At 41.5% G+C, this 23,415-nt stretch overlaps 1 protein-coding gene across 1 annotated transcript in view; it reads right to left on the minus strand.

Moving 5' to 3' along the window:
- Nucleotides 1-17,674, minus strand: part of TTC39C (tetratricopeptide repeat domain 39C) — a 43,265-nt gene extending 25,591 nt beyond the window's left edge. The window contains exons 1-4 of the mRNA XM_009563251.2: nt 17,465-17,674; nt 3,407-3,455; nt 1,767-1,895; nt 699-813 (exon numbers count right to left, since the gene is read on the minus strand). Coding sequence (XP_009561546.2) covers nt 699-813; nt 1,767-1,895; nt 3,407-3,455; nt 17,465-17,610 — 439 coding nt within the window. The 5' untranslated portion in view covers nt 17,611-17,674. The remainder of the gene's footprint in view (nt 1-698; nt 814-1,766; nt 1,896-3,406; nt 3,456-17,464) is intronic.
- Nucleotides 17,675-23,415: the final 5,741 nt, after the last annotated feature.

Consider the following 23,415-nt stretch of genomic DNA (forward strand, 5'->3'; position numbering starts at 1 on the left):
ATGCACTCACTTTGGATATGACCTTGATCACATTTTCTACAACCTCATGGATGAAGGCATGTTTTAAGATTATGCAAGAGATCTAGGAATGCAGGAGAACACTAGAAACAGCTTTGCAGCTGAGATGAGGAGGTCTATATTCAATATGACAGAGTTAAACCTCTCTGACATACAAGGAAGCACTTTGGCAACCCGAGAAGATGTACTGAATCAGCAGCTCCATCTTCAACACAAGTAATTTAAAATTACTTTCACTAGCAGTTTGTTATCTCCCACAGTTGTCACGAACATAATGCATATAGGACATCAGGATATTCCCAGTGGCCTGAACTTATAGCCTCTTCTATCTTGGAGGCAACACGAAGCACGCAGATGCTACCCATCTTGCATACCAACTCCTCAAGGATTTCAACCTATCTAAGGAGAATCAGTTGAATATGATTACTGGTATGGAAAAAAAAAGAAAGCTGTAATCTGTATCAATCCAACTTAAGTTATTTTCTCAAGCTCCGACCTACACAAAGGCTAAACAATACCTCTGCAAGTGTACCAATGTTGGACTGTTTCAAATGGAACTGTGCTCTTCCTTACAAAACAATCATCTTTACTAGTAGTCATATTGCCACTTTATAACCAAGCATGATTAAAAAGATACCAGTCAAAAAAAAATATATCTAAACATTAAAGGCACAGCACACCTGATAACTCTTGTTTTACAAATGAGAGTACAGCCAAGTAGACTTGACAGTCTGCTACAATTATTTGTCTTTGTAAACGATCTATCATGGATAGAGTAGATTTTCGTCCATCAACCTGTTTGGAATATACAAACACAAAAATATGTTAGCAAGTGTAATACAGAATACTAGTCTAAAGCAGACAAATTAAAAAATCCAGAATTAACTGCAAGTGATAGTATCGCTACTAAAATAATTTAGCACTTTGAAGTGCAAAGCTATTCTAAAATTTCTTTAGGTCAAGCAAGATTCTATTTAATAAACTGGGAAATCTTTACACATATACTATCAGCTATTTTTCTTTAGAGTAGATCTGAATTTCATTTAATTATTACTGAAAGCATCAGCTGTGCAATTAAAAGATGTTAGATAGGAAGAACACAGAAAGGTGTATATGACATGACAGGGAAAAACACAGTGTCTTCAGAGCAGAGAGTTAAGAATGTGAGGTTCAATACTTTTTACCAAGTAACCTAAATATTGAAGAGAAACAGCTTCTTCTGCTGCTGTAGATCTGCTATGTCTCACTAAGCAGGCCACTCACTGGACGTTTCTGCACTACTGCTTCCACTAGTTCTCAATCTGAATGCTTTATTCTTCCTTCATTATTTAGAATGAAAAATCTAAAAAAAGGAAGGAAAATTCCCAAGGAATATGCTTGGCACACAGCACTACATAGCCTCAACGTCACAACTTCTGAACATTACTAGAGCACGTATGAATTAAAGTTAACCTGAATGAGGCTAAAATCTTGGTGAAACAATTTTAGTAGGTCACTAACTTGCAATGTCAAGAAAATAATTACTACCATCAACACAACCTGCTACTTTAGAAGAATTACCTGACTCTGAGGATTTATGATAGTTACGAAATCCAAGCAAAATATTTGACTTAATTTCTAAATTTCTTATTGTCAACTGCTTTTCCCATAAAAAAATTAAAAGTCATCTATTTAAATACAAAGAGGACAAAGTTCCCAGAAATACTGAACTAATATACAATTCCATATTTTACAACTAATGTTCTTACATTCTTTTTAATTTTATTCTTGATTGTTTCTATAACTCCAGCTTCTTCACTTTCACAAAGTTTCTCTGTAGCCTTTAAGTCATCACATGCCAGTTGCATCTTCTCTTCTTCAAATGTCATCATGGCATTCTACCAAAAAACAAACATTTGAATGACAAATATCACAGTTATTTTTGTTTCTACGAAAACTATAAGATAATAAAAGTTTTCATAAAAACTTGACAATAAAACTTACTTTTTCAAAAAAAAGAACTATTAATACATACTCATCAGTACACATACTTCTACACAGAAACACTAAACTAGAGATTTATATGCTTTACCAAAATTCAAGACAAGTCAGAACATACTGAGTCCTAATCCCTTGTCTTAAAGCTTCATGTGCAGTTAAATCGAATGCGCTGTCACGTTAAGTGGAAGAAAAACTAATAAAAATTAATTTTCAATTATTGTTATGTAAGGCACTATTTGCATCTGTGCAGATACTGCTTTTATATAATTCATCTATATAAATAAAAGGCCTCCAAGGTCAGCGACATGTAACAGCTATTGCATTTTTCAAAATACCTACAATTCCTACATTTGTAGGTAGAAAAAAGACACATCCAACTACTGCTGAACCAATTTAGAAAGAATTTCAGGACAAGTAACTTCTTTTCTTGATGCTTTATTAAACAAAAGTTCTGAGTGACACAGACACACAAAGCGCTGCTGCTATGTTTAGAACAGTAGCTAAGCAAGATAGTTTCAAGATCCACTGATGCTGCACAGTGATGTTACACTGGTTCAGCACATCAATTCAGATAAGCCAGCCTGAGAGATTCTCTTCCTTCTTTCCTTTCTCCTCTCCATTAACTTAAAAGCAAGCACACGCCCCAGGAGGTTTCCTATCCAATAGACTTCTCCATATTGCATAGTCTACAAACACTAGAGAGAATTCAAATTAATTTCATTTACAACTTATCTATTTCTGGCATACTTTAATAAATTCTGACTCTAAAACGAATATTACCACAGATAATTTCTGGTGCAATAAAAGATTAAGCAGCAAAGTCAGTGTAAGGACAGTCTAAAAAACAAGATCCAAACGTTTCATAATACACTTGCTTAGTTTTTATATGATATTCTTATGTTTAATACATCAAAATGAGAAGTATTTAATAGACCTAACTTGCTCATTACAACTCTTTAGCTAGCCTATATCCTCAGTTCTTGCATATTCAAAAAGGAAGCAATGTGAATGGATTGAATTAACAACTGTCACCCAGCAGTAAGGATGGAGAAATTTTCAATAGCAAAAGCTATCAGAAAAACGGCATTCATAAGTATTATTTTAATACCTCTAGTGCTCATTTAAGAGAGAGTTTTATTATGGCTCTTTTAATGGAACACATAAATGTTTCATACACTTGAGCAGCTGATACACAGAACCTTTACTTTCCATTTAAACCACATGAGTAAACAAGTTTTATATAACATACTGACTTGTTTTCTTGCTACGTTTAATCTAAAATGTTGAAAAAATTAAGACTCATAAAAAGAAACAACTTAAGAGTATCCATCATTACGAACATATGCATGAACATACAAGCACTAACCACAAGAGAAGAGATGCATACTCTCTGCTCCCATCTACTCACCAAAAAACTGACAAAACTGGCTCCAAAGCTCATTAATGGGCTATGGTTTCTGTAAGGAAAACAAATCGCAGTTACTGTATTTGCACATATTTCCTATTGTAAATATCAATATTGCTTTTCTTGATTTTAACCTACACACCTGTAAAAAAATCTTGGGGGTTTTGTATCAAGTTACAAACAAATGCTCTACATTCTGGAAGACAGAGCAGAAATGCAAACCCAAAAACTTCATCATTTTGCTAAGCCTTAAATACATCTTTAAAAAATAATTTTTCAAATATTAAGGTGTAGATATTTTTTACAAGAAACCACAGCTATCATAACACATTCAGTGTCAGTAAAAAAAAAAAATCTAAGACTTGCAGAACATTAAAAATCCATTAATTCTACTCTTCTTTGTCACGACAATTTGGACCTAGCAGACAAATGTTAAGTGGTTCTATTAAGAGATTCTCACTTCTCCCTGTTTCTATAAATTTAAGTTAATCTACCTAGATTTAAAAAAAAATGCATGTGCCACATAATGTAGGCTGTTGGAAATATAAGCCTCAGAAGAACTTTCTGATGTCATAGTTGCTTTGTTTCAAGCCCAGAACTCATATCTTACCATACTATGTGGAATAGTTTTAAGATGTTTCACCGACTGTGTTTGAAGAGATATTCCAAAAGGGTGAAAATTAACCACTAAATCACAAAATGCAAGCAGCCAAAATCTTGGCAATATATAGGACAGGTTTCAAGCTTCACAATTACTGTAGTCACATAGACCATGAGGCTCCAATAACGTCACAGAGAAGGCATTAAAAAGAAAAAAAAAGCAATAACTTCAGGATCTCAGCAGTACCATTGATCCACAATGTTCAGCAGTCGTCTGTCAAGTTATATGTCCATGTAATAAATACCACTACTTAAGTAAAGATAAAATATATATATATAGCAATCCAGATGAAAAAAGCATATATGAACATCGACTTCAAGGATTTGAGAAGAGGTTACATCTATGCTACAGGCACATATATATTGACAGTACTTATACTGTTTCCAACTTAATTTGGCAAACATCAAATTAAAGTAGAGGTTTAAAAATAGGATGGGAACTTGAAAAATATGAAGAACACAGAATATTGTTTATTACAACAAAAATTTCCCATAGTAAAGCTGTATTATAATACAAGATATTGGGTTTTTAAAAGGTAGTTATCAATATTCCCCCTTCACTTTTTCATTTAGCATAAATATCTAAAAGCAAGGACATGAACAAGAAGAAAGAAAGAGAAAACAGGAAAAAAACAAAGCAAGCTAGAATAGAAAAACGTTCCCTTTTTACATACATTGCTCAATTCTGTACATAAATATAAATGCGAAAATCAACAAAACTTGCCAGAATTTTTCACTGCTTTTTCAAAAGGAGAATAGATTAGGTATTTTCCTCTTTGCTAGCAGGGCAACAAGAAAAGTGGGCAGTAAATGCCTCTGCTATTCAGTACCTGGACTGTTCCCTACCAACAGCTGTATTACACAGAGTAGTCGAAACCATCTACACAAGCGACAGTTGCTGCAGCTGGCACTTCCAGCCAGAGCTCTTGCTGCAGAGGGCATGCGGCTGTCTCACAAGCCTCCTCTCCAACTCATGAGGTACACAGGGCCCACTCAGCAGCCAGTCTTACAACCCTACTCCACATCGTGTAACCTACACCGTGCATTTCAAGGTCACACCTACCACGCAATCAACACCCGATGGAGCTGAAACTGCAAAACAGAGCAGCACAATAAATTTTTACATTTATGTCCTTACGTACAAAGCTGCACTTATATCATGCTTTCAAAGAATCTCAAAAATAAACAAAGTGTTTCATTTTTGAGCTCTCTTAGATCTACACACACAGGCAGGAAGCAGTTCTGGGGAGGCAAGCAGGTAGGCATCTCTGGATAATCAATCTTTCATAGCAAAGTCTATTCAGAACAGAAAATTGTTAGAGAAACTCTTTATCAGAGTGAATTAAAATATTCAACACCACTAGTCATTGAATATAACCAGAAAAATAAAAATACATGACATAAAAATAGTTAATTAGGTTTGCAATTCTCAATAAGATCCTTAGAACATACTTCTTGAATATTAAGTTTCCATCCATGCTGAAAATGTTACTTCGCTACCAAGAATGGATCCAAAGAGATTATTTTAATGGAATAACTCAAGTTCGAGCACCTGAACATCTGTAAAAAATTTACTTGCAAAGCATTGCACTCTTACTAAAACTTTTTACAACAGGACTAAAATTCTGAGGTGTTTTTTACCCCTCTGAAATGTACATAAGCAAATCAATAAGCTTAGCAACATATGCATTTGGCTCTCAGAAGAAAGGAACATCCAGGCATTCCTTAGGACTTGGCAGAAGGATAAGAGTTTTATCAGCAAGACATAAATACAAACTAAATATTGTGGAATTATAGAATAAATAGTAAGAGCATTGCCTATAAAAACATTTAAGTTCTAGACTACTTTTCATTTTCTATGGATTTTTAAAAAGCATCCTCCTGCTGCAGAAATAATTACTGAAGCTTCAAAAAAAAAATGAAATATATCAGCTTTAGAGGTAAACTGATTCCCTTTCTATGGGAACAATATTTTCAAACAGAACAACATGGTCATGTTTGGGATTGAAACCACTAAATATGAATAAACAGGAATATAGTTAAGAAACAAACAGCATATGTAAGCTGTTTCAGCAGCTCAATATATACACTCATTCAGGCATACTATTCAAATACTTTAAAAGTTTTAGGTTCCTCTTCTCTTCAGGGCTTTAAAAACTTGTTTTTAAGAGTGCACATATATATGTGTGAATGTTTCAACTTAAATATAGATTTTGAAAGCCTTTATTTTTGGTAAATTTTAATGATGTTAAAAAAATCAGGCAGCAAGTTACAGTTGAGGGCCAACCGCTCTTCGAAGATTACAAAAGACTGCAGCACTTACTGCAAGCAATGAAAATTTCTCCAAGTCCAAATAAAATTGAGAAGTTTTACCCCAAAATAAATATTTATCTTTCCAACTGATCTTTCAAAACTCCTTCCCCACTTGCACTCTGACACTTACAGTTTGCCTTGTTTACAATTCTTCCCCCATGATCAAAGACGATACAACAAAAAACCCGAGAGCCACATCATTCTTTTCTGAAATTATCGCTAGCAGGAATACATGAGGTGGAATGTTGCAGATGAGTCCTTTTTGATATTCAGTCAGTCAATCTATAAAAAGCATTGTCATTACAGCACATATGGGCTGTAGCACATAAGGACCCTGAAGCAAGAAAACATGGTGCATAATATTACACTGTCTGGGAGATGCTTCTGTTGAGACTATGGAGTCTGGCAAAGAAAATATGAAATCTCCTTTACTGCAGGAGCTTCTCACCCAATTTTTCTCATCACTAAACAAAATAAGGAACTCTTCTACCTCCTTCCTAAGCAGTTACTGTGGAAAGACTATAGTTGCAGCTTTATGGAACATCCTCTGTCAAGGTAATGTCAGTGTTTAAAATCCACTTCAAATAATCACATAATCTTTGTGAATGTTATTGTTGACTGATAAATTCTTCAACAGTTTAGGGTTATCTGCTCCTTGAGAGCTAGGAAAAAAGTTTGCAGTGGCACAGTACTACACCAGTAAACACTAAGGCATGACTATCTATGACAGTAAGTTTCTGAGAAAAGAACAATTCCATGTAAATAATCCCTGGGTCAAAATCCTTTTAAGTGATCTTCAGCATCAGGCATGATTTTATGTCTGCTGACAGATTCTAAAAAGTTGCTAAGATACAAGAACCTGTGTCTTGCAGTGATAGGACAAGGGGGAATGGGTATAAACTGGAGATGGACAGATTTAGACTAGACATAAGGAAGAATTTCTTCACCATGAGAGTGGTGAGGCACTGGCACAGGTTGCCCAGGGAAGCTGTGGCTGCCCCATCCCTGGAGGTGTTCAAGACCAGGTTGGATGGGGCCTTGAGCATCCTGGTCTAGTGGGAGGTGTCCCTGCTCATGGCGGGGGGGGTGGAACTGGATAATCTTTAAGGTCCCTTCCAACCCAAACTATTCTACAATTCTATGGTTATAAGAAAGTGAGGCAGCACCTACTAACAGAAAACCAATGGCCATATTGACACTGGCAAGAGTTATGGAACTGAATACAAATGAACATTGGGACACTGCACTATCCAGGTTGTTCTCACTACTTCGAGGTAATAACCTCCATCAAGAAAAATCTCCAGACTTTTAGTTAGTTCAAAGAAAAATCCAGCCATATTTTGTAAAATAGTCTGTACCTAACCTATCAAACTAGGACTCAGAAGATGTCTTTATTATACGAAAGTGTGCTATTAACACCATTTCTACAAGATACCATAGTAAAAGCTTGTGCATATCAGCAAATTTGGCATATATAACTAAACTTGTCATAAGCTTAAGAGCACTGAAGCAGACCTTTCTTCCAGGTACATAAACTGGTGTTATACAAGGCACAGCTTCTCCCAGTAAACCCTAATTCACTTTATTTTGTGGCATATCTTTAAGATGTTAATCCACTTCAGAAAGAAAAAAGGTGTTGGCCATGCCCCAGTTTCACATATGAAGATAACATTCCGGAGTTTCAAGCCTTGGTTTAACAAGGCTGAGTTATCTCAGCCTAATTTTACCATAAAAAAAAATAAATACAAACTGAAGCACACCAAAAGCAAAATCAATTACTTCTCTGTATTTTCTTACTTCTGTATTTATTTCCATGACAGTAGCCAGTCACTCCCTGGTGACTGGAAGAAAGGTAACATTGTGCCCATTTTTAAAAAGGGTTAAAAAGACTACCCTGAGAACTACTGACCTGTCAGCCTCACCTCTGTGCCTGGGACGATCATGGAACACATCTTCCTAGAAGCTATCCTAAAGCATATGGAAGGCAGGGAGGTGATTAATGTCTGCGAGCATGGCTTCACCAGGGGCAAGTCCTGCCTGACCAACTTGGTGGCTTTCTATGATGGGGTAATGGCAGCAGTAGACACAGGTAAACCAACGGATATGATCTATCTGGACTTCTGTAAAACCTTTGACACAGTCTCCCATAACATCCTTCTCTCTAAATTGGAGAGATATGGATTTGATGGGTGGACAGTATGGTGGATAAGAAACTGGTTGGATGGTAGTGTTCAGAGAGTAGTGGTCAATGGCTCAAAGTCCACATGGAGATCCATGACAAGTGGTGTCCCTCAGGCATCCGTACTGGGGCCGGTGCTGTTTAATATCTTTATCAATGATATTGACAGCAAGATGGAGTGCACCCTCAGCAAGTTTGCAGATGACACCAAGCTGAGTGGTGTAGTTGCCACACCGGAAGGACGGGATGTCATTTAGAGGGATCTGGACAGGCTGGAGAAGTGGGCCTCTGAGAATCTCATGAGGTTCAACAAGGCCAAGTGTAAGGTCCTGCACCTGGGTCGGGGCAATCCCCATTTTCAGTACACAATGGGGGATGGCGTGCTTGAGAGCAGCCCTGCAGAGAAGGACTTGGCAGTGCTGGTCAATGAGAAGCTCAACATGAGCCGACAATGTGCACTCACACCCCACAAGGCCAACCGTATCCTGAGCTGCATCAAAAGAAGCATGGCCAGCAGGTCGAGGGAAGTGATTCTGCCCCTCTACTCCTCTCTTGTGAGACCTCATCTGGAATACTGTGTCCAGTTCTGGAATCCTCAACGTAAGAAGGATACGGAGCTGTTGGAATGGGTCCAGAGGAGGGCTACAAAGATGATCGGAGGGCTGGAGCACCTTCCCTATGAGGACAGGCTGAGAGAGTTGAGCTTGTTCAGCCTGGAGAACAGAAGGCTCTGAGGAGAACTTATAGCGACCTTCCAGCACCTGAAGGGGGCCTACAGGGCTATTCATAAAGGTTTGTGGGGATAGGACCAGGGGGGATGGGTATAAACTGGAGAGGGGCAGATTTACACTGGGCATTACAGAATCACAGAATCACAGAATCACAAGGTTGGAAAGGACCCATTGGATCATCGAGTCCAACCATTCCTAACACTCCCTAAACCATGTCCCTAAGCACTTCATCCACCCGTTCCTTAAACACCTCCAGGGAAGGCGACTCAACCACCTCCCTGGGCAGCCTGTTCGAGTACCCAATGACTCTTACTGTGAAGAATTTTTTTCTGATATCCAACCTGAACCTCCCCTGACGGAGCTTCAGGCCATTCCCTCTAGTCCTGTCCTCTGTCACTTGGGAGAAGAGGCCAGCTCCCTCCTCTCCACAACCTCCTTTCAGATAGTTGTAGAGAGTAATAAGGTCTCCCCTCAGCCTCCTCTTCTCCAGGCTAAACAACCCCAGCTCTCTCAGCCGCTCCTCATAAGACTTGTTCTCCAGCCCCCTCACCAGCTTTGTTGCTCTTCTCTGGACACGCTCCAGAGCCTCAACATCCTTCTTGTGGTGAGGGGTCCAGAACTGAACACAGTATTCAAGGTGCGGTCTCACCAGTGCTGAGTACAGAGGGAGAATAACCTCCCTGGACCTGCTGGTGACCCCATTTCTGATACAAGCCATTTCTTCACCATGAGAGTGGTGAGACACTGGAACAGGTTGCCCAGGGAGGTCTTGGATGCCTCATACCTGGAGGTGTTCAAGGCCAGGCTGGATGAGGCCTTGGACAGCCTGCTTTAGTGGGATGTTTCTGGCCATGGCAGGGAGGTTGGAGCTATCTGATCTTTAAGGTCCCTTCAACTCCAACTGTACTACAATACTATGATACTATGATTTCACTTCCAAATACTTCAGCTTCTAAAGCTACTACATCCTAGCTCAAGTTTAAGCTTAAGTAATGTAATTGGCTCTCCCCACTTTTCCAGGCACTTCTGCTTCAACCACAGTCCACTAAGAATCCCAGTCATTGACAGTGATGCTCAAGTTGAAACAAAACAATTGTTTTCCTCCAAAGCAGGAAAGTGTAATGAAAAATTAAGAATTCACGTAAGTTCACAGACAAATATAGAAGCACATACTGAATATTTTAAAACAAGCAGAAATACCTATAAACTATATATAAAGGTAAGGAATTTACTGCAAAAACATACAAATCCTTTGGTCTTTATTCCATCACAGATTATTCTAGAATATATACTAAAAATTATTTTTGAGTCCACAAACATAAGACAGATCTTTATGCAAGTACATATCTCATGCAACAGTGGTACCTGAAATAGCTAAGGCAATATAAGTGCCAGGGAAGCATTACAGTATAAAGACACATTGAGAACTGCAAATGTCAGATCTAGGTTTAGTTTATATTTCATAATCAGCACAAATGTGTTTTAATTGTAAATGAGCTCTTAGCACACACTTCTATTGTCACTAGAAATACTCAATGAAAAGAGAAATTCAGGAACATAGGAGTAATTCTGCAGCCCTGTCCCATCCAGTTAATTTATGGGAGGATAAAACAAAATTGTTTTGCTCTAACTTCAGGCTGTTATGTTCAGATGCACATCAAAACACAGGGATTATGAGAAGCATTTTAAATTGCACCTTTACTTTGAAAGGTAGTTACAAAGCTGAGAGACAAGCTAATTAAAACATATCACCTAGTTTGTACTAACTGTCCAATTGCACACTCTTAATCCATAAGAATTATGGACTTTTGCAAAATCTTTTTCCACTGTACGTTCAATTCGTCTGACTGAAATTACTTTCCAGGACAAACTATAGCATCTTAACTGACGTCATATAACTTCCTAATATCTTTGAGATCCTGAAGTACATTAAACCAAAAACATATCCATTGCATCACAACAGCCTGAAATAACTTACAGGAAACAGCAGACCAAAGAATGGGTGCACTAGTGAGAGTGAAAAGTCCTTACAATATCTGTATCTTTCACAGAGTGAATTTCTTCAAAGTTAAAATAAGATCTGCGTACTACAATACCTTTTCTGCCACGTCCACAAAATCTGTTTTGTAACTTCCAAACTACAAACTCAGATTTTTGTTTAGCTTTCTGTCATCTTCCCTTGGACTCTGAGCCACCACATTTTGCTCCATGTGGCAAATGGATCTCTTGACCTCCCTTTGCCCTTTTTACCACTTTTGGCAATAAAACCAGTCTCTGTCATGAAGGCCACAAAACTAAATGTCACATTCAAGATGATAATCTCTCTATACCTAGGTCTTGAAGATTTAAACTGCAGAACACTTAAACTTTTGCTAATCATCCACAGAACTGGAAAACAGAGACAGTTTTACGCACATCACTGTTACTATAACATGCTCTGCCCAGCCTTGAGTAATGAAATCTTACTTCACTAATGCACACATTTATTACATATTTAGAATACTGCTGCTATGTTCCCTTCTACATAACTCTTTCTATACATTCATTTGGCAGCTGCTCATCTGCCTGTCGCTGCAATTAACAGCATATAGAGTTGCTATCAGAGCACTCAGGACTTATTCTCACACTTCCGATCAAGATGCCATCACACTTCCCCCAATTGACTTAATTCAGTTCCCACTCCACTGTCCTTATCTTTAGAGAAGTGACCAAAACATCTACTAAATCAACTCATTTTCGTTCTTAAAGTTCCTTTGCTGAGCTCCATAAACAAGAGTTTCAGCAGCAGTCAGAGTGCCCACACATGGGTCATAATCTACCTGCTGATCAATGCTGGCTTAATGTCACCTTGTCTCAACCTTGTATTTGGGTCAAAACTATTTTAAGCCACAGACATTGTTTTAAATTGGTAATATTAGGCTCAGACACATACTCACAGTGGAATTTCTGGTCCACTACTGAAGTTTGTATGTCTGTTAATACATACATTGTAATGTCATAACTTTAAAAATTTCAGGTTTTTTAAAGTAACCGTACTAAGCTTCCCCCCCCCCCCTTTCCCATTTGTTCACACTTTCTATTTTCCCCATGTTCTGCTTTACCCTAGCAGGCTGCAGAGTACTATATTTTACTTGTCCATCCTGTATCATTTCTCTTTACCTTCAGATGCTGAAAACTTTATCAAGCCTTTTCAGAAGTAAAAGTAATTTGTGCAGCAAACATTTTTCTGGCAGGAGACAGAAGACTGTTGGATTTCTTGTAAGCTAATATCCTTGATCTTATGCTTTATGTTGTGAGTCAACATTCAGCTAGAAAACTCCCGATTTTATTTGACACCGTCTTCTCTCCTCTTAGCTCAAGGAAGTTTTAAAATAGCTTTTAAATTGCAAATGCTCTTAAGAAGTGAAGAATCAGCGAAAAAAAAAGGTCTTTTGACAGTTTCTTCTTCGCTTAATGTTTAGGAATCAAAAAAGATAGAAGGGGAAAAAGAACACACTGATTTAGCTTTCTTGCTAGTGTCAGGATGGCTCACCAAAACAATACCATCCCATGGGCTGACTGGGCTCTGTCTCAAATGCCAATGTCCTTGGTTAACCTCCACGTCTCCTGCAGCTTTCACAGGTACTCAAAGCTTAAACCGATGAGAACTGGGATGGTGTCAGCATTGCTCAAGCTGAATAGAAAGACTGATACCTGACAGTTTCAAATATGAGTTAGCACTGTGGGGACCTGACACAGCTACAAGCATTAAAGACAGTGGTGCTGCCTGTTGCAGATTTATGAGACTATTACATCCACTGGTATTTGATTCATGTTCAGAACATCGTCTGCACTAGCAGGTGGAGGATCTGGACTCCTTAAGAAAAATAAACTCACAAAAAAGCATATACATATGTCAACAATACTTGCAGATGATTTTTTCAAACCCCGATATCCTCCCTCAAGTATAATTTAAAACAAAACAAGTCACAAACTACATCTGACAAATCTTTAACTGCTTTACAATAACAGTCAATGCATTTCCATCTCACACAACACGTTCATCTGACTTCTTCAGGTTCTAAACAGATATACGTGAGCTTTAACCACCAAAGGCAAAATACTGTTCTCCCATACCCAACACAGAAACACTGGCCCATGACTTCAAAGTACCACCACTCTTCAAAGACAAGACTTTACTGGCATGATTATACATATGAAACACAGCTGCAATTCCTACCCCAGTTTCCTCAAGGAATGTGTTATGACCAGCTTTCAAATACAACTGACTTTGGGCTGACCAGCCAGCTTTCTGCAAGATGCAAAAATGCAGAACAGCAAGGAAAAAAAGCAAGGATCCTGCCTGCTTTGGAATGACAGCTGTCCTTAGCCTCATCAAGGCTGTCTACTGTCCTATGAAGATAGCCACATTGATTTGAATTAATTTTTCACAAGATCTTTAAGGGGGCAAATGAAGAAAACATAGTAATAAAAAGTAGAAGCAAAATCAGTTGTTTCTAAGAAACAGTTTTAACTAGTTTAAATTATGTGGCTAATGAAACTGAAGTTTTGCTGAATAATTGAGTATCCAAATATTCTTGTAGTTCTTAATTCCTCCCTTAATTTCTAGGATTCATCTGGTAACTGTTAAGCTTCTAAAACAGAGCTAAACAACCTGCATAGGCAGTAGTCTATAATTAACACTTTCTGTAAGAAAGGTCCCTTAAATACAAACAACACACTTGCATCGAGTTAAAAAAGCTGCATTTAATCAGATATCTTTGAGCATTAGTGCTGCGAATTACCAACATCCACATTACATTACAGAGAGCTCCCAAAAGCTGCTCATTTGGCTTACCAGTCCCACTAAAGATGGGTTCTATTTTATTCTTTCAAGCATACACCAAGAAAAATACAGTCATTTAAGACTGTATATAAGAAACATATAGTACAATTACTTAAGTCCCTGTAGGAAGAACACATGCCAGACAATTATAGAATGAAAAATCACTGGGAACAAAGTAAACCTCACAGCACATGTCTCCAAAATCCAAATTTATAGGAATTTCAGCATACTTCGGTGGATCTTCTCTCTTACATCTAATAGAAAGTTGCAACATACAGCTAATCTGCAATTCAATAAAGGTTTATTAAGTTCACAGCAAAAGGAATCCTGATAGGAATTCTGGGATGAAGTAGAGAGGGCTGGAGATTTTCAGAGTTACTAAAAAAAAAAATAATTATGAATCATAAAACCACTTCATCTAATGAAGGAATTCCTATTTACTCCTTGCAAGTAGTGTTTAAAGGCCAAGATCAAACCGCATGCTGAACTTTTAGGCATTTCTTGATAAAAATCAAACAAAGAAATGCTCACATCTGAAAAAAAAGTTTCTACATTTAAAACATCTTTAGTAATAAACCTTCTAGATATTCAAGGGAACTTTCAAGGGAGGATTAAACTGCATTTTGAAAATAGGAATCCTAACAATTTTATTCCCTAATACTACTGTACAATATAAGAAGTACCACATATTTTTTATTTATAGACTACTTACAGATTCACACTACTGAGAGAAAGCAATGGCACAACAGAACCAGAAGCATAAGAGAGGAAACCTCATCAATTGTTGACAGCCGCCTGAACATGAGCCAGCAGTGTGCCCAGGTGGCCAAGAAGGCCAATGGCATCTTGGCTTGTATCAGAAACGGTGTGACCAGCAGGTCCAGGGAGGTGATTCTCCCTCTGTACTCAGCACTGGTGAGACCACACCTTGAGTACTGTGTTCAGTTCTGGGCCCCTCACCACAAGAAGGATGTTGAGGCTTTGGAGCGTGTCCAGAGAAGAGCAACGAAGCTGGTGAGGGGGCTGGAGAACAAGTCTTACGAGGAGCGGCTGAGAGAGCTGGGGTTGTTTAGCCTGGAGAAGAGGAGGCTGAGGGGAGACCTTATTGCTCTCTACAACTACCTGAAAGGAGGTTGTGGAAAGGAGGGAGCTGGCCTTTTCTCCCAAGTGACAGGCGACAGGACAAGGGGGAATGGCCTCAAGCTCCGCTAGGGGAGGTTCAGGCTGGACATCAGGAAAAAATTTCTCAAGGAGAGGGTTACTGGGCACTGGCAGAGGCTGCCCAGGGAGGTGGCTGAGTCACCTTCCCTGGAGGTGTTTTAGGGACAGGTGGATGAGGTGCTGAGGGGCATGGTTTAGGGAGTGTTAGGAATGGTTGGACTATGACCCAGTGAGTCCCTTCCAACTTAGTGATTCTATGATTCAATGGTTCCTTAACTGGCACCTTAAAAAAAAAACCACACAACACAAAACCAAACAAATTAAACCAAAAGGTTGCTTAGACACCTAGAACAATTGATCACTCTCACAGACTCAAGAAATAAGTAATTCATCAGTTGAAACTTCATATGAATGTGAGCTGCATCTTACACATGTAGTAAACAAAGAATCAGGACCTTACTTGTCAGCTGCAGTACTCTAGCTAGTTATCACATAACAGTATTGTGTATGTAACATAACAGCATATACTGAAGACAGAATGCCAGGTTCAATATTACACTGTAGCAGGTATATAGTGAAGTTATTCCATTACTATTAAAGGAAGTCTTCTTAATTGGTCTCACTTGGCCCACTTGACATCCAAACATCGTCTTTTTGTAAATAAGACCAAGCACATAAGTACACCATCACTACGAAGTGGTATTTCAAGTCAATCAAAGTCTTTTTAATCACACAGACAAGAGCAGTATAGTGCACATTAATTATTTAGCACGTATGCGTAATTACAGCAGCTCAGGCTTGGGCGGAACACGTTAGTCCTCAGTATAAAAATTAAGGGCAGCTGCTGTGGGCAATCTTTTCTTTAAGACTGACTTACACAGTTGTGTTAATGCCTTTCCTCCCAGATAACTCCTTAAAGTACAAATCTAGCGATGATGCATGCAGGGATTATGAACATAATCTTACAGCCTCAAGGTAATCACAGCAGCATCCAAGGACCTTTTGTTGTGATTCATTTTATAGACTGAAACCAGCATGAGATCACAACGGAGCATGGGAGAGAGCCCCCCAGAAAAGGCCTCCAGGTGCAGTCTGTGTTTACACCTTAGCGAAATGCAGCCACTGGTACCAAGGGCCCCACTGACCCCTGCCCAGCCCTTCCCTGACGTCTAGAATCATGGAATTGTTAAGGTTGGAAAAGACCGCTAAGATCATCAAGTCCAACCATCAACACAGCACCACTCTGCCTCCTAAACCATGTCCTGAAGTGCCACATCTACACCTTTTCTGAATACCTCCAGGGACGGAGATTCCACCTTCAACCAGGTGGTGGGCACCTTCTGTGGTGTCACCCAACACGCAGCCCCACAAGGAAGATGCGCCCCCTCTCACCCAGGGCCTCCAGGGTAAACAAGTGGGGTAGCCAACTCCCTTTGTTGTCTGAGGAGCCACAGTGCCCCTGCTCCCCAGCACCCACCTGTGCGCCCCAGCAGCCTGTTTGCCAGGGGAAGGTGGAAAGGGGCAGGTGCTGCCATCCTGGGGAAGCTGCTTGAGGGGTGAGCGGTGCCACACTCAGGGGAAGGGACAGGATGAAGGGGAATGGCTTTAAATTGGAAGGGGGAAGATTTATATCAGACATTAGGAAGAAATTCGTGATGAGGTTGGTGAGGCATTGGCACAGGTTGCCCCAGGAAGTTGCAGATGCCCCATCCCTAGAGGTGTCCAAGACCAGGTTGGATGAGACCCTGAGCAGCCTGGTCTGGGGGGGGTTGAACTGAATGATCTTTGAGGTCTCTTCCACCCCAAAACCATTCTATGATTCTATGAAGGCACCTGGTGCCACGCTTGGGGGAAGGAGCTTGGGAGTAGTGACAGGATGAGGGGGAATGGCTTCAAATTGGAAGAGTGAAGATTTATATCAGACATTAGGAAGCAATTCTTCACCATGAGGGTGGTGAGGCAGTGGAACTTGGATTTCCAGTGCCCAAGGAAATCATGGATTCCCCTTCCCTTGAGGTATCCAAGGCCAGGTTGGATGGGGCTCTGAGCAGCCCGGTCTGGCGGGAGGTGTCCCTCCCTGCCCATGGCAGGGGGGTTGGAACTGGATGATCTTTGTGGTCCCTTCCAACGCAAATCATTCCACGACTCTGTGCAGGCGCCTGGGGTGCAGAGGGGAGGGCGCCCGATGTTACCTGTACTTCTTGAAGAGCTGGTCGGACTCGCGGAAGCCGTTGTTGAGCAGCATGTTGATGCCGGCCAGCGCCAGCTCCGCATCCTCCCCGGGCAGCGCCGCTTCCTCGTCCTCCCGCCGCGCCGCCGGCTGCTCCGAGCCGGCCATGACCACGATGGGGTGGCGGCAGCGCCCAGCTGGCTCCCCCCTACCCACCCCTCTGTGTCTCTACCCACCCCCCGGGCGGCTCGGTGCGCTGCTCCAAGGGAAGAGCCGGGCGCGCCCGGTGCCCGCGGGGGCGCGATCGCGGGGCACCTTCTCCGCACCCGCGTTGACACGCCGCTCCCCTGTCTCCCTGCTTATCTCCCTGCCTCCCTGCCTTCTCCCAGCCGCCCTGCCTCCCGCCCGCGAGCGCTCCGAAAGCAGCGGCTGCCCAGCGCGCAGGCGTCAAGCGGGGCGCACATGCGCGAAGGCGGGCGGGGAGGGGGGTGCTGCGGCGGGAGGTGGTCGGGAGAGGGGGCTGAGGGGTGTTGTTTCCCCGAAGCTGCCCTTGTTCGTCCTCTGCCCGGCCAGGGGTGCCGCCTCCGGCAGCGGGGAAGGCACGGGACGGGGCGCCGGTGCCCGGTTCGGAGGGGTCTGTGCGCGGAGCTTACTGGGTTGGGTGCGAGTAGTAATTGCTGTTACAAATCATAGAATCACTAGGTTGGAAAAGACCTCTTAGATCATCGAGTCCAACCATTCCTATCGGCCACTAAACCATGTACCCCAGCACCTCGACTACCCGTTTTTTAAACACCTTCAGGAATGGTGACTCCACCACCTCCCCGGGCAGCCTCTGCCACTGCCCGATGACCCTTTCTGTGAAAAATTTTTCCTGATATCGTCTGAACCTCTGCTGGTGCAGGCTAAGGCCATTCCCCCTCATCCTACCACCTGTCACCTGGGAGAAGAGGCCAGCACCCTCCTCTCTACAAACTCCTTTCAGGTAGTTGTAGAGAGCAATAAGGTCTCCCCTCAGCCTCCTCTTCTCCAGGCTAAACAGCCCCAGTTCCCTCAGCTACTCCTCGTAAGACTTGTTCTCCAGCCCCCTCACCAGCTTCATTGCTCTCAAGAGCCTCAACATCCTTCTTGGGGTGAGAGGCCTAGAACTGAACACAGTATTCGAGGTGCGGTTGAATGGAATGGTTGGAAAGTGGAATGCATGTTATTTAAGCTACAGTAGAGTTAGTTTTATCCAAATAATTGTTTGGGGTCTTTTTGAAAGTTAGAGAGAATGTCCCTCTGATCACAGAATCATAGAATCACAGAATCATAAAATCATAGAATAGGTTGGGTTGGGAGTGTAAGAAACACTCATTCACTGGTAAAATATTGCAAAGGATAAAATCTTTGAAACAAAAAGTAGTAATATTTTTATGTTACAATTCACCGCTGAATTGGATGCCCTTCTAAAAAAGGCATCCCATTTTGCAAAAGCAGTAGGTATATATACTATTTTTAGACAAAGAACCCTATAAGTCCAGAAAAAAATATTTATTTTTTTAGGTTAGAATCATAGAATAGTTTGGGTTGGAAGGAACCTTAAAGATCATCTAGTTCCAACCCTCCTGCCATGGGCAGAGACATCCCACTAGATCAGGCACCACCAGGGGCACTGTTCATTCTTTGAAGATGATAGTGTCTTGTGTTCACTCTAATCTGTGCTGTACAGATGTCTCCTCTTCTGTAATCACCTCTGTTTGCAGTCTTTCCCTACCTCAAACGCAAAATCAGGCAGAGACCTGAAGCCAGCTCCAAATTAGCAAGAGATTTCACTGTCGTGAGGTTCATAATAACATTAAAATTAGTCCTTAGAAAGTAGCAGAATATGCATAAAATTTCTGGGAAAAAAATATATACATGCGTGTAGGTGGGAAATATATTCTGTAACCAGCTTTTGTCTTGCTGCACATGATTGATGGAGATCAGTGCCTCATGTTGCCCAGGCCTGATTAAAGGATGCTTGCTTTCTAAAATTCCAAAACAAGCCTTAGAGAGTTTGCCAGCATTTTCGGTATCAATTTTGTCCTGCTTTAGCTCTTTTTTCCCTCTGTGTTTTCCCTGCACCTGCCCGCCTCTCCTCACCATGCTGGTGAGTGGGTGACTGCCCTGGAGGGGAGTGCCTCAGGTCCTTCCTGCCAGGCGGTCTTCCCATAGCCCCCAGGCTTTTCGCAGCACCCAGTGGGCTTTTTCATGAGTAGGATACAGGAGCTGGGGGTCAACCAGGCCTTGGATGTGAAATCATGAAGTCCTCCTCTAATAATGCTGCTTTCCATTTCCAGGGAAATAAATTTTTTTTTTTGGTGAATTTAGTCAGTGGCCGAGGGCACTAGCACAGAGATTGAAGATGCACATCAAGAGGCTGGAGAGCAGCCCTGCAGAAAGGTATCTAGGGGTTCTGGTTGACAAGTTGAACGTAAGCCAACAGTGTCCTGGGGCGCATCAAGCACGGCATTGCCAGCTGGTCAAGGGAGGTGATTGTCGAGCTCTACCCTACACTGATGTGGCCACACCTTGAGTACTGGGTGCAGTTTTGGGCACCACAGTATGAAAAGGATATAAAGCTACTGAAGACTGTCAAGAGGAGTTGGTGAAGGGTTCAGAGGAGAAACTCTACGATAAGTGGCTAGATTCGCCTGGTCTGTTCACCCTGGGGAAGAGGAGACTGAGAGGAGACCTCATTGAGGTTTACAGCTTCCTCACAAGAGGAGGAGCCAGCACTTATCTCTTCTTTCTGGTGACCAATTGTAGGACCCGAGGGAATGGCAGGAAGATGTGCCAGGGGAGGTTTAGGTTGAACATTTGGAAAAGATTCTTCACTCAGAGGGTGGTGGAGCTCTGGAACATGCTCCCCAGGGAAGCAGTAATTGTGCTGAGCCTGACAATATCGAAGAAGCATTTGACAATACCCTCAGACACATGGGGTGAATGTTGGGGTTGGGAGATGGACTTGGTGGTCCTTGTGGGTCCCTTCCAACTCAGGGCATTCTGTGGTGACTTTGTGACCTCCTCAATGTGAGTCTGGGGAACTGTGGGGTTTCTAGGATTTTATTCGCTAACCCTTGGCACCTACCTCCTTTAGCAGCAACATGAATTTGCCTGTGGCACTGACAGTGAAAATCAGTATTTTGCAAGTTTGATTCAGAGACAGGCCAGTCTGTCAGGTGTTCCAAACATAGAATGGGTGAGAAAGTACACTTGCATAAATGGATCCATTCCAACCCAAAATGGCCCTGTACCTGGACAGCAAAAATACACCCACATTGTTTTCACCCTCCTTTGCAGGATGAGACTTTCTTTGCTGCACTTAATTTTCAGGGAAGGCAAAGGCTATTACCTACAACCTGGTCTTGCTTCTTGACTGCTAGGACTATGCTATAGCTGCTCTTGTGAAAAGTTAAGGATCAGGCTTCCCCACCCACTCCCCTTGCTAGCATGCAAAAGTATAGGACCATGCTCTACTTTTAGTAGCAACCCTTCTTCCTTGTCAAGAAAAACATCTGTCTTCCTGTGGCTCAAGTAGCAGTATTTCTATATGTCTCTTATGGGAATTGCTACCACTGCCTCAGGAAATACTCTGTACCAATAAACCTCTCCAGACAACACTTTTTGAAAAGCAAGGATTGTCTAATGCCAGGAGGATTCTGGAATCTGTTAGGTGTGAATTGGGCCTTTTGGCTGATTCCCAGCCCCTCCATCTTACTCTTGATAATTAGAGCTGGATATTCAGAGGGGTGTTTAAAGAGAACATGCCTTCTGTTACAATGCACATCTCCACAATGTCATGATCTACACAGCCTAGGAATTCTCAAGGGCCTGGAGGAAGTCAGCACAGGGTGGACAGGGAATGTATTCACAGGTTATTTGTGAAATACGGACTCCAGAAATTCAAGCAGCGTCACTGAAAGGGAGTTGTAATTTGCAACTTCACCACCTTTGTTTTCTGTTTCAGGTGTGTGCAAGACACTGCATTCCAGATGAAAAAAATTACTTGGGTACATTTATCTCCTATGCAGAATTCTGTTGGCAGGGATTTACAGTGGAGTGGTTCATAATATCCTTCCCCTTATTCATATGTAATTGATTTGATCAAGATGCAATGAATCTTCTTATGGATACCCTGAGAACTCGGCATAGAGAAGATTAACTCCTACCTCCAAGTACCATTTCTGAGGAGCAGCAAAGAGTCAAGTCCTTTGTGAAAGACCTGCTCCATTTCATATAATCATGGAGATTCTTAAAGATCATCCAGTTCCAGTCCACCAGCCATGGGCAGGGACACTTTCCACTAGATCAGGTTGCTCAAAGCCCCATCCAACCTGGCCTTGAACACCTCCAGGGATGAGGCATCCACGACTTCCCTGGGAAAGCTGTGCCAGTGGCTCACCACCGTCACAGTAATAATTCTTCCCAATATCTAATCTAAATCTCCCTTTCAGCTTAAAACCATTAAGCCTTGTCCCTTCTGCACTCCTTGATAAAGAGCCTCTTCCTAGCATTTCTGTAGCCCCCCTTTTAGTACTGGAAGGCTGCTATAAGGTCTCCCTGGAGCCTTCTCTTATCTATAGTAAACAACCTCAACTCTCTCAACCTGTCTTTGTATGTGAGGTGCTCCAGCCCTCTAATCATCTTCGTTGCCCTCCTCTGGACTCAGTCTAACAGATCCATGTCCTTCCTGTACTGAGGACTCCAGAACAGAATGCAGTATTCCAAGTGAGCTCTCACAAGAGAGGACAATAGAGAGGCACAATTGCTTCCCCCAGCCTGCTGGAAATTCTTTTGATTTCTCCAAAGCTAGACTCCTGCTTCCTAACCTCTGCATTTGAATAACTGTGTAGCAGGGTTGTGTGCTCTCTGCAGGTTTTTAGCCCCATGCAGAGAAGCTAGCATTGTTTGAGATCTTTCTAGCATCCAGTTCCTCCAGACCTTGCTCAGGGCTGGCACTGATAATTTGTTTTCTGCAATAAATGGTTTTATAACTATCCAGTAGATAGTTATTAATTTTGAAATTCATGATATGAATAGCTAAATCAACTGTCCAGAAGCATGGCTGTAGATTTACAGAAAAAAATTGGCAGAATGAACATGCATTTCAACTGTTAGAGTTGTAGAGAAGTAACATGTTTTAACACCAGTAATGAAGTAGTATGATATCTGCAGTTTGACTTCAACGGCTGAGCAGGAACAGCTTTACATTGCGCAAGTCATTGTGAACTGCACTGGAACCACATTTTCCTCCAGAAGTGGATTTGAAATCAGCAAGGCTGTAAGTCTCCCCGCTTGGCCTGTAACGGCAGATAAGGTCTCGTGATGGGTTACAGTTTGTTTAATTCACACAGAGGATGTGGTACTGCTGATTCAGCCTCCTAAAACTGGTGGGGAAGTGAAAAAAACACAATGAACAGAGCTACATGGATGACTTGTGGTTGCTAATCAAAGCTTTTATTTGCTTCCCCGTCTACTAACACTTTAAATGTCTGTCTTGGTTGTTTTTGTTTTTAATTCCTGGTAGCATACTATCATCAGCACAATACGTATTCATCAGTCAATAATTTCAGCAGAGGGGCCAGTCAGTGGCCAGCTTTCCCCATGCCCCACAGCCCCGCTGCACTGCAGGATTGAATAACCTATGCTACCTCTCCCTTATGAGAAGAGATTGAGACAAATGGTTTGTAATTACTCAAGGACAATAAAGTTACTGATGGTGAGTGAGCAAGAATTGTACTTTAATAAGTTAACTGGCCTAACATTTCCAAGACCTTTACTCTGATTTCCCAGAAGTTCTTAGACAGATAAAAGGCAAAATGGCTACAATATTTACATCCTATATATGACACAGTATTGTGGTGGTTTTATAGCCCGTTTGCAGGACGCTGCTGTCATAGTTTAAAATAGCTTGTACCTTTAAATATTCAATCACTCTGCATTTTGACC

The sequence above is a fragment of the Cuculus canorus genome, chromosome 2 (assembly GCF_017976375.1).
Source record: "Cuculus canorus isolate bCucCan1 chromosome 2, bCucCan1.pri, whole genome shotgun sequence".
Taxonomy (NCBI): Eukaryota; Metazoa; Chordata; class Aves; order Cuculiformes; family Cuculidae; genus Cuculus; species Cuculus canorus.